At 37.5% G+C, this 12,576-nt stretch overlaps 1 protein-coding gene across 5 annotated transcripts in view; it reads left to right on the top strand.

The window, feature by feature from the left end:
• The window catches only part of LOC110454508 (glutamate--cysteine ligase catalytic subunit-like), a 53,055-nt gene that overhangs the window by 25,634 nt on the left and 14,845 nt on the right, over positions 1-12,576 (top strand). For all 5 annotated transcript variants that reach the window (XM_021504038.1, XM_021504036.1, XM_021504034.1 and 2 more), the window contains 5 exons: positions 3,338-3,447; positions 5,065-5,184; positions 6,126-6,191; positions 6,729-6,842; positions 8,753-8,811. In XM_021504038.1, coding sequence (XP_021359713.1) covers positions 3,338-3,447; positions 5,065-5,184; positions 6,126-6,191; positions 6,729-6,842; positions 8,753-8,811 — 469 coding nt within the window. The remainder of the gene's footprint in view (positions 1-3,337; positions 3,448-5,064; positions 5,185-6,125; positions 6,192-6,728; positions 6,843-8,752; positions 8,812-12,576) is intronic.

Below are 12,576 nucleotides of genomic sequence, written 5' to 3'. Positions count from 1 at the left end.
GATGTCCAATCGAATGGACATCTGCTAGGGACGTAAAGTCACTTGTTTAAATTCATGATTCATTGATTTTATTGCATGTTCTGTTAGACTCTAATCAATAGACTTAATCTTATCAACTGATTTTTACAACACACAGATTTGTCTGTAATATAACGGATTATGTAAAAACAGAGAATTATTGACTGAAAACTACTTGAATTTGTTTAAATCTTAAATGGTCAATTAAATTGACATTTAAATTTCTGTAAATTTTCCAAACTGAACCAGTAAAAGGTCTTAAATTGTTTTTAGACAATTTTAAATCAACTTAGAATCTCTTTCTGTTTTGAAATACAGAAATCCCTGACGTCACTGATACATAAAAATATCTCAATATTTTCAAACGTGTATATTTATACTGGGGTACATTTTTTGTACATCAAATCAATGCTGACTAGATAATAAAATATTTCTATTTGTACTTATCAGAAACATATAGGTGTCAACCTCTGAAACCTCCAATGAGGGAGATCTCCCTCATTCCACATTTCCAATGAGGGAGACAGAGCTTGAAACGCGAATAAAACAACGTTGCACAATTTGTCTTTCCATTTTTATGTATGCATCAAAATAGCTACAAAAAACATTTGTTTGATTCAGACACACCTATTATGATCATCACACACACTCTGCAGTATCTAGGAGATCATTTGATCACAGGATGTAGATTTTAAGTTTGTGTGAGTTTGGAATTATAGAGGGAGTTTTCGGGGAGATTGGTAAATTTTGGTCAAAAGTCTCTTTCCAAATGAGGGAGGGTTGACAGCTATGCAAAGTAGTATACTGTAACAGATACTAGTAATAACAATGATTTGTTTTGCTCAGTTTTACAGTCGAATACAGGCTGTTTCCCAAGCTAAAAAGTACCTTATTTTCCAAAGAAGGAGGAAATATTCCCAATTTCATTAAAAATAATGCTCTAGTTTCCAAAATCATATAGGAACATGCTGTTGTAAAATCAAGGAAAAAAACACTGAATATGAACAGAGACTATGTGGAAATATTTTCATTTAAAATAAATAAAGTAAAGACTTCTATCAAAAACATCAGACTATTATGTTATAATAATAATATTTTGAGGTTCTTAAATACCACCTTAACACAACCTGGCTGGCAGGTCATCTCAAAGTGGTTCACAAATGATAGGAAATACACTATAGGGAATAATAGGGGGAAATCACAGTCAATAACTGGAATGCTTGGAGCGGAGCCAACATTGTTATATGTGCACATGAACGTGAGTCCCGATAGTTTTTCTTTTATTATAATTTGTTATATTTTCACATAAAAAAATGTGATCTGATACATACATGTATCTGATCATCAAGGACAATCATCAAATTGGATCTTTATGCAGAAAAACATGAATACTACACTCAGTCATAGTTTGAAATTCTATTATAAATATTGAACTGAAGATCAAATGTGTGATTTGCAGGTTCCCTTATAGCCGTAGATCTACATACATGTATAAACATTAGCCACCGTTACACTTTCTGACACTCCAACTCTCGGGTATCTTTGGTTGTTTGTTATCTTTTTACAAACCTATAGCCTTTTCACTTCCACAGGAAACATTACTAAACCAATTGTTTCCTTATAATGCATCTCCACTTGACCTGTTGCTTTCCACTAGGAGCCCCTTGTTTGTTTGGTGTCTCCCAAAGTAAGCACTCCATATATACCCTGATGTTTTCCTTAAACACATCCATTCAGCTTTCATGTAGGGTAACTAACTGTAGGCTTGTTTTTTAGTTAGCACTGGTTAGACCATTGTTTCCCTAAGTACCTCTGGTTGACCCGTGTCTCCCTTAGGTACCACTAGTTAGTTTGTTGTCTGGTTAGCCAATTGTCTCCCTAGGTACCCCTAGTTAGTTTGTTGTCTGGTTAGCCCATTATCGCCATAGGTACCCCTAGTTAGCCGGTTGTCTCCTTAGGTACCACTGATTATATTATATTGTTATTTCCTGAAGTATCCCTGGTTATTTTGTTGTCTACCGAGGTTCCCCTGGTTAGCCAATTGTCTTTTGAATGCCTGTGGTTAGTTTGTTGTATGGTTAGCCAATTGTCTCCCTAGGTACCCCTAGTTAGCCGGTTGTCTGTCTTCTAAGATACCCCTAATTAGCCGGTTGTCTTCTAACTAGGTACCCCTGGTTAGTTTGATTATTATTTGGTTAGCCTGTTTCACCCTAGGTACCCTTAGTTAGCTAGTTGTCTCCTTAGGTACCCCTGGATTTTGTTGTCTAGTTAGCCCATTGTATTCCTAGGTACACCTGGTTAGTTTGATTGTTGACTGGTTAGCCAGTTTCACCCTAGGTACCCCTAGTTAGCTAGTTGTCTCCTTAGGTACCCCTGGTTAGCCAGTTTCATCCTAGGTACCCCTAGTTAGCCAGTTGTCTCCTTATATGATTATTATTAGGTACCCCTGGAGTTTGTTGTCTAGTTAGCCCATTGTATTCCTAGGTACCCCTGGTTAGTTTGTTGTCTCCTTGTATAATTAAGTACCCCTGGTTAGTTTGTTGCCTGGTTAGCCTGTTAACATCTCCTTACATGTAGGTACCCCTGGTTAGCCTTTTGACGTCTCCATGTATAATTAAGTACCCCTGGTTAGTTTGTTGCCTGGTTAGCCTGTTAACGTCTCCTTACATGTAGGTACCCCTGGTTAGCCTGTTGTCTCCTTGTATAATTAAGTACCCCTGGTTAGTTTGTTGCCTGGTTAGTTTGTTAACGTCTCCTTACATGTAGGTACCCCTGGTTAGTTTGTTGTCTCCTTGTATAATTAAGTACCCCTGGTTAGCCTGTTGTCTCCTTGTATAATTAAGTACCCCTGGTTAGTCTGTTGCCTGGTTAGTTTGTTGCCTGGTTAGCCTGTTCACGTCTCCTTACATGTAGGTACCCCTGGTTAGCCAGTTGTCTTCTTAGAGGTATCCCTGGCTAGTTCGTTGTCTCTTAGACACCTATAGTCAACCAGTTTTCTCCCTAGGCAACTCTAGTAAGTCTGTCATATTCTTTAATAGTATGTTCCCTTTGGTATAGCCTGTTTCCTCACTCTTGACACATCTTGTTAGTCTCTTATCTCCATAGCTAAATTAGTGTATGTCTGTAGACACGCTAATGTCATGTGACCCAGTAAGATGCAACAGAATTTATGAAGAAGTAATTATAAAGCCCCAATCAATCAAAATACGACCGTTCATCTTCTGATTGCTTGAAGTTTTAGAATTTGTACACAAAATCACCTGGTTTGGTTATAATACGGATAACAGTCATATATTGAAGGATGGATGCCTTTTATTAGGTTGAATACATGCTGGTGAAATTTGATGACGAGAAGAAGACGGCCCGACTACGTCTGGATGCTGATCGAGTGCTGGCCATTCTACAGCAACAGGAGAAGGAAACTCCCCAGTAAGTCTTAATATTTACAGTTAACACTGAAATTCACTGAATTACCATTGATTATATAATATATTACTGTTTCTTTTCAGGTATTCTTAGATTAAAGGTATTATTCCTTTATATGCCATTGTGTCACATTTATTATTTTATTTTCATTTTCGTTCTATTTCTTGAGGTATTTATTTTTTTAATCAAACAGCGTACCATTGAAGTCTTTGGTGTATTAACCAGGTAATACCTCCATGACACAATAATCTGTTTCTACTTCAAATTTTGGTTCATATTTTTGTTTCTAACCTCAAAATACAACTCGGTTGCCAACATTTAACGTGATACTAAATAAAATCAATGACCTTGTGAAACTGCTGCATCATCTATTATGTGAGAAATGTAGGTCAGAGAAGAAACTTCCAAAGTCATGGCTACGTAAACATATAATATACAGATCACTGAACATGGTCGTGGGCACGTTCACAGATAATCGGAGAGATAATGTTTCTAAGTCTAAAATGATTTTTGTGTTTTGGTAATTGAGAATAGAGTAATTATCATGGAAGATCATTATGAAAAGATTGATTAGTATGGAGGGTAACTGTGAAAAGATTACTTATCATGGAGGTTAATTGTGAAAAGATTACTTGTCATGGAGGTTAATTGTGAAAAGATTACTTATCATGAAGGTTGATTGTGAAAAGTTGAATTATGACTGAGTAACAGTATGAGGACAGTATGAAAAGATTACTTATCATGGAGAGTAACACTGAGTATAACAATAATTCGCACTAGAATTGTTATACACACTGATCAGTATGGACCGGTTACTCATCAGAGCTGTATATGTTTGGGTGATTCAGCACATTCCTGTAACACAGGTAGTTTCCCTCATACTTTGCTGACTCATACCTACAAGTTTTTTATATGTGTACCTGTATAGACGTTCTAGCTGATGTGTTTTGTCTGTATAGTTCTATCCTGAAATGACCGCAGTAAAATGTTTGAATGATCTCTGATCACAAGATCACATGATCATTGGTAGCACTAGTTAGCTGTTTGATCACCAGTATCATTGGTCACATGATCATCAGTATCATTGGTCACATGACCATGATCACAAGTTTTACTGGTCACAAGATCACAGATATCATTGATCACATGATTACCAGTATCATTGGTCACATGATCACCAGTTTCACTGGTCACATGATCATCAGTACCACTAGTCACATGATCATCAATATAACTGATCACATGATCGTCAGTATCACTGGTCACATGCTCATAAGTATCACTAGTCACATGATTTCCAGTATCACTAGTCACATGATCACAAATACCATTGGTCACATGATCACATGATGTTATTGGACATCATTGATTAGAACTGTTTTTATAAAAGTTTCATGCATTATTTATTCATTTACTGAAAATTTCAATATTTTATTCATGAAACTTCTTTAATGTCCATGTTTTTTTTACCACATTTAAGGTTCATGAATTATTCGTTATGTTTCATGTACATTGATTATTTGTATTTATTTCACAAGGAAATGTTTCAGTGTGCTCACTGTATTTACATTTTGTTCAAATTATTCATATGACTTCACTTTTTGTTGTATTATTGTCTAGCGACCATCCGTCGACATGGCGACCGGAGTATGCATCCTACATGGTGGAGGGTACCCCTGGCAAACCATACGGCGGACTCTTTGCCCACTTCAATGTGGTGGAGGCCAATATGAAACTAAGGTTAGAGATTACAGTTCAAAGGTTATCTCATTAAAAGGATAGAAATGAATATGTTTGATAATACAAGTAGCTCACTTGGTTAGTGTCCGGTTAGAGTTTGGCGGTCCCTGGTTCAAATCCCTGTCTAGCCCTGCATTTCTCTTTCTCCTGTTGCAAATATGGCATCAAACGAAATATGCTCACAGAGGTTGGTATAGGGTCTCATGTGTCTTCAGTGTCAAAGACCTTGTGGAAGGAGGGAGGAATATATGTAGCGAAAGTGGACTGGGTTCATCACCTGTTACCAGGTAGCTCACCTGGTTAGAGCGTCGGGTTAGAGTTTGGTGGGTCCCGGGCTCAAAGCTGTCTGGCTGTGCTTTTCTCTTTCTCTTTTTACAAATTTTGCGAGAGGGTATAGGGTCTTGTGTGTCTTGACTTTGTTGAGGGAAAGAGGAATTCAGTGGAACTGGACTGGGTCAATCAACTGTGACCAGGTAGCTGAATTGGTTAGAGCATTCAGGGGATCTTGGGTTCGAATCCCAGTCTGGCTATGCTTTTTCAAGTGAAAGTCCACAGAAAGTCCACAGAATCCAGAAAATGTCTTGATGACCCTATGGTCAATTATAAGGAACAGTCTTCTTGGAATGAGACAATAAGTGGTTTCTTCGGAACCCTTAGAGTCAGGAGGCTGTTTTCATGGCTCCAGGGTCTGGAAATGGTCTGCATAGTCACAGAGGCAGTGAGTAGCTTGCATGGCCCCATAGTGAAAACAGTTTCTATGATCCCAGATTTTGGAAACTGTTTTCCTGGTTTCGGGGATATTGATAAATTTTCATGGGCAAATATGGATTTAGAAAAATGGTACATGACTTGGAAAATTCCCATGCAAACCCAAGATCTAGCAACATTCTCACTCTTTTGAATAAATTGATGAATTTAGACTTTTATCTTTTTTTCTGCAGGAGAGAAGAAATTCAGAAATGCCTTGGACCAAATGAAGTACCACTAAGTTTGACCTCCTACCCTAGGTAAACAATACCTGTACCTGTAATAAAAAAAAAAAAATGGACTGCATCCCAGCTATCATATCAATTATTAACTTACCTGTAAATGAATACCTTAAAAAAAATCTGTAATCAATTGTGAACCTCACCAATCAATTATGCAATCTTGAAATGAATGCCAAGAATAATTTGTGATACTTCACAGATCTGTTTTGTAATAAGTGAAAGAGAAATTTATTAAATTTTGAAATAAGTAACTAAATTTTGTTATGAGTCTGCAATGACGCATTGTACCAAATGTATTTAATTACAACAGATGATTTCCTAAGCGATTTTTTGACACAAACAAAAGTTTGTGTCCTTGAAATGTTTTAAAGATAGGACAATTGTTACTTTAAGTCCCGTTATTTCAGCCTCCTGGCCTTCTTCAAGGGCGTAAATAAATGTTTGATTCTATAGTAACCTTCATCTTGCTTCCTCGGAAGTAGAGGAAATGACATATAAAAGGTATGACGACACCACTGACATGATGGCTGTTGTACACTGCATTTGTTATTCCAGGACTGGGAGTGGCGTGTTCTCCGATCCCCCGACCTACACCGATCCTGCCAACAGTGCCTCCCGCTCACTCTTCTACCCCGACCAAGTTGTTTTCCTCGGACATCCACGCTTCTTGTAAGTTTTTGTTGTCTATTTGCAGACATCAACACTCCAAGTATTTATTTATTTATTATTCAGACTTCTACACTCCTTGTAAATTTTGTTTTCTACCCCATTTATGCCAAGAAAAATGAAGTGTATCATATCCATATGAAATTATTTTAAGGTTTTCTAAAAAAAAAATACATTTTGATATTCTTTTTAATTGAATTCAAGGATAAGTTTTTCTGACCATCTGATATGAAAAATGAACATGTCATCCAACAAGTATAAGGTCCATAGTTAGAATGTGATGTTGATTTCATGTCCATCATGTTGTTTACAAACAAATCTAAATCATGAAAAATAGGGGAATAAAATGTAAACATAGCTGTCAAGGGAGAGTCCCTACCTCCCATAGCTGTCAACCCTCCCTCATTAGGAGGGAGACTCCCTCCCATAGCTGGCAACCCTCCCTCATGTGGAGGGAAACTCCCTCCCATAGCTGGCAACCCTCCCTCATTAGGAGGGAGACTCCCTCCCATAGCTGGCAACCCTCCCTCATGTGGAAGGAAACTCTCTCCCATAGCTAGCAACCCTCCCTCATTAGGAGGGAGAATCCCTCCCATAGCTGGCAACCCTCTCGTGTGGAGGGAGACTCCCTCCCATAGCTGGCAACCTTCCATCATGTGGAGGGAGACTCCCTCCCATAGCTGTCAACCCTCCCTCATGTGGAGGGAGAGTCAATCCCATAGCTGGCAACCCTCCCTCATTAGGAGGGAGACTCCCTCCCATAGCTGGCAACCCTCCCTCATTAGGAGGGACACTCCCTCCCATAGCTGGCAACCCTCCCTCATTAGGAGGGAGCCTCCCTCCCATAGCTGGCAACCCTCCCTCATTAGGAGGGACACTCCCTCCCATAGCTGGCAACCCACCCTTCATTTTGACCAAAATTTACCTCCTCTCAAAGTCTTCTCATTCAAGTCCAAACTCACACAAACTCTAAATCTACATTCTGTGATCAAGTGATCTCCTAGTTACTGCAGGGTGGGTGTAATGATCATAACAGGTGTGTCTGAATCAAATGGATGCTATTGGGAGTTATTTTCATACATAGAAAAGGAAAAATAAATTGAGGAAAAGCAGTTTCAAATTCATGCACTTTCTCCCTTATTGGAATTGTGGAATGAGGGAGATCTCCCTCATTGGAGGTTTCAGAGGTTGACACCTATATGTGTTAACTCATTTACCCCTGAAGACACATTTGAACTCTTCCAATTCAAAGGTTGGCATAGTTCATTATGAACTTTCAGGGGTGAATGAGTTAATATATAGGTATGACATCCAAAAGCCACATCTAAACTGTAACAGTTAAATTTTAGCTAGTCCCCCAATACTACACTTTTTCTTGGCACAGTATGTGTAATGTTATACTTTAACTTCTGATCGGTTGAAGTTGCTTGGCGATGAAGTTACTGCACAATGTTGAGTTTTGTGCATAATTATTATTTTACTGTCAGAAATGAATATATATTCATAACCTATGAACTAATGAAGTATTGTTTGTCTTTTTAAAATTAAACTATAAGGGATGACTATGATTATTTTGGGGGTTATACGGTATATATATACAGAAAAAAAAACATGTGCACTTTTATTACCGTATTTAACTAAATTATCTGGCTGTGTATAAACTGTATACGTTATAGTCTATTGGAACAGTGGTATACCCATCTTAACCCTTTCACCCCTATATAACTTTAGTAGACTCAAACATGTATTGATCTGAATGAGTCCATTATGGTCTATAGTGGTGAAAGGGTTACCCCATTGTACTGGTCGAGATATTTTACTGTGACATTAATTTGATGCAATAAAGAATATCAAATAATCTACAAAAAAATATATGTCTTTATTAAAAGAAACAATTTCTTTACTTTTTACAGAACATTGACAAGAAACATCCGAGAAAGACGCGAAGAAAAAGTGTGCATCAATATTCCGGGTAGGTTGGTCATCATCTGTTTCCTGTTAAAGGTCAACTTTCAGTTTTGATAGAGGTTAAAGTCTGAATGTGCCATTTCAAGGTAACATCTTTGAAAAACTTCATCTCAAGTTCAACTAAGTCTAGAGTCTTGATATTTGATCTGTATGCATGCTCAGGTGATTGACTATCAAGTTTAAAAGTATGATCCACCTTGATCAGCTTTCAAGGGCACAAGGATCTAACAGGTCGAAATATTCAAACAATCTCTTGTAAATAACATATAAGGAAGAAGCCTAGGTCTATGGTATTTGGCAAGGAGCATTCTGGAACAAAGGGATTAAAAATGGTTTCAACGCATGAAATATGACTATATCAGTGACTGCCAAAATCAGTCTTCAATAAAATAAAAAAAATAGAAATTATAATTTTGGCATTGTATCAGTAATTTCAGTACTTTGATCTTCTTTAAACGAAAAAAGAAAGCTACTTTCAGTACTATAGTTTATATCACCCTTTTCTTCATAGAAGGTAAAAACCATGAGGGTAAAATTCAGTTTTAGATCAAAGACCATGTCAGTTCTAACGGGCTTTTAGAAAAGCCCGTCAAATTGTTACCAACAGTTTATAGTTGTTACCAAGGTATTCACTTTGTTAATTTACATGCTGATTTCCATTCACATCTCAACAATGAAATCGAACTACCTTTAATATAACTCAGGTGACTGTTAAGGCTCCTGGGCCTCTTGTAGTTTTAAAACACAGACCTTTTGATTTTGTCACTTATTGAGATTCTTCACTTTATGAAGAACTCTCCAGACCATTGGTGGGATTTCTGATGCTGTGTACAATATGAGTACACTAGGTCCCACTTATTATAATATTTTTCATGTACAAAAGCAAACAAGTTAAAAAAAAACAGGTGCTGCGGTGGCCGAGCGGTTAAGGTGTCTGACCGTATCGATCACTAGCCCTCCACCACCGGGTAACTGGTTTGAAGCCTACATGTGTTAGTTGCCAGTTACTGGCCACAGGGCAGTGTTTTTTCTACGGGAACTCCGGCTTTCCTCCACCACCAAAACCTTGCATGTCCTTAAATGACTATCGCTGTGATTAGGACATGGAAACACAAACAAACCAAAAAACAACAATAATGCTCTTTATAACATGGTTTAACATGCAAGCTTTTGTAAGTTCTAAACCTGGGTAAATATTCCTCGTATGACATCTGGGCCTGTATTCATGAAACTGTTCTCATGCCCAAGCATGGTTTTTGTGCTCAAGTCGACTTTCTTGTAACCTGTTTAAATCATGTAACATAAAGTGGCCAAAAGTTGAGAGTAAACACTCCAAACACTTAAAAGCTTAAAGTCTATAAAAGTTCTTACATTTCATTGACGAAATATGATTATATATTAATTTATCACTGGAACCAGAGATTGAGCTTAATCATGACCACACAATGTCGGTTTGAGCAGTGAGAACGGTTTCATGAATACAGGCCCTGGACAATTAAGCACTTATTGCATCAGCTGATGTCACATTGAGTCAGCACAGTTCTCCAGTAAGGTTTTTCACACCTCACTCTTACCCAAGATTAGCGAGATACAACAAGTTAATTATATGATGTCTCTTACCTTGCGGCCTGTTTAATGTTCTAACAAACGTTTGCAGTAGCTTATACAGCTACTTAAAATTGACCCTTAAGGTTAATTAGTGTATAGATTGGACAATGGTCCCTGCCGGCAAGTATCAGGCATTTTGTTAAAAAAACGAACCTTATTTATTTTACAACAATAGTTGTTCCAGCTTATATTAATCACACTTGTTGGCCATATATAAGCGCCTTAATGTGGAAGACAACTGTAGTACCTAGAGAAAACCTGCATTAATTGGCGAGCAGATGACCCATACCTTTTCATGTCCGACTGGGAAATTGAACCCAAGCTGCCTTGAATTGGTGTCAGAAAGGAAAGTGGTGTGTTATCAACTATGCAATTCGACCACCCAATTTTGTTATGTCTAGTTCATGAACTTTATGAATATTCATGTTCATGTTAATAAGCTATGTGGGAAATCTATGCCGATGTTAACAAATATGTTATATTTGAAGGAAGAGTTTTTTTCTAATTATTTAAACATTTGTGTTCCTTGGTCATACTTAAATGTGTTTTCAAGCAACAACAAGCATTGTCAGACAAGATCTCTAAAAATACTATATACAGAAGGCAACAACAACAGAAGTTATGTTATTTATAAGGATTTAATTCTCTGTACAATTAAAGTCTCAGTTTGAGTTGGAGCTATTAGTATGATGAATTAAATTTTATGATTGACTATGAGATACAAGTGTTGCAGATTCTAATTGTATATAGGATTGCTGTTCCCTTCTAGCTTCACACTAGAGGTAGTTTCCCTTTCGCTCAGTGGTAAAGCGTCCCACTAGGAAGTTTGGGATTGCGAGTTCAATCCCAAGTCGAAGCACACTACCCTCTTTCCCGTTATAAATAGTGTCCATGGCCCTTCCTATGGTGACAGAGAGTTAGAACCTTAGCTGTGGTGTTCGAGGGCGAACATATTTAAAAAGGGGGGAGTACTTCAATTGTACATAGGATTCACACTAGTTTGAATTTCCCTTTCGCTCAGTGGTAGAGCGTCCGACTAGGAATTTTGGGATTGCGGGTTCGATCCCCAGTCGAAGCACACTACTCTCCTCCTGTTACACGAGTGCTTGTATAGAGCATTACTGATTACATCACGTTCTAGACTGTATCACTGAAATTAATCTATAAAGAAAGCAACGTAACATTAGAACAAACATTTTTAGGTCACCTGAGACAAAGTCTCAAGTGACCTACTGCGATCGACCATTTGTCCGGCGTCGTGCATCGTCTGGCCAGCGTCCATAAACAATTTACATTTTCGACTTCTTCTCAAAAACTCGGAACCAACTGTAATGAAATATGGTAGAATCATATACTCTTCATAGATAGAACGGTCTTAAGGTGCTTTACCAAAATTGTGAATTTCATGACCCTGGGGTCTAATGTTTACCCCTGGGGAGGGGGTAAACTTTACTAGAGTTAAATAGGGAAATCACATTTTTGACCAACATTTGTTTAATTTCCATTGGAAGTAATTCAATTTGGGTTAGCACTATCAGTATTGGATAGCAGTTTGATGGTATGCATGTATCAGCCCTGACAGACCCCCAGAGGCTGATGGGTTGGGCCATAATTTATTATGGTTTATATTGGCAAATGATACTTTGGATATTACATGTTGATAACTTGATTGGAATTATAACACTGAGTTGACAGTTTGATACTTTGAAAATTTTGAGCCAGCCCTACCCCCAAGGGCTGTAGGGTGGGGCCCAAATGAGTCAGTATGCTAAAATGTCTTCATTTTCCTTGTTTAGAATCAGAGGTGCTAGCACATATATATAGTTTCAAATACTTTTCAGTCTTTGATCTGTATGCTAGATATTGAATAAGGTGGTTTTATTGTTTTTTGTCACTTTGAATAATATTTCTGTTCATGTTTTAAAAACAAAAATCAACTCTCTGTTCCCATGGAACTCTTGTTTTATGATAATTATACATTAAAATTTGCAGTTTCATATGTTTGTTAAATAGGCCCAGTTATGACGAATTATAGTTTTACTATCACCAGCGCCATGTAACATCTGTGTTTTAGAGCTTCACAGTCGACCAAGTCTCTACAAACTGCATCACTGAAATTAAACATTGAGTCACATCAAAAGTCAATATATGGGAAATTATC

The sequence above is a fragment of the Mizuhopecten yessoensis genome, unplaced genomic scaffold, assembly GCF_002113885.1.
Source record: "Mizuhopecten yessoensis strain PY_sf001 unplaced genomic scaffold, ASM211388v2 scaffold7903, whole genome shotgun sequence".
Taxonomy (NCBI): domain Eukaryota; kingdom Metazoa; phylum Mollusca; class Bivalvia; order Pectinida; family Pectinidae; genus Mizuhopecten; species Mizuhopecten yessoensis.
Note: the sequence above shows the minus strand (reverse complement) of the source record. Positions and strands in the feature narration are given on the sequence as shown.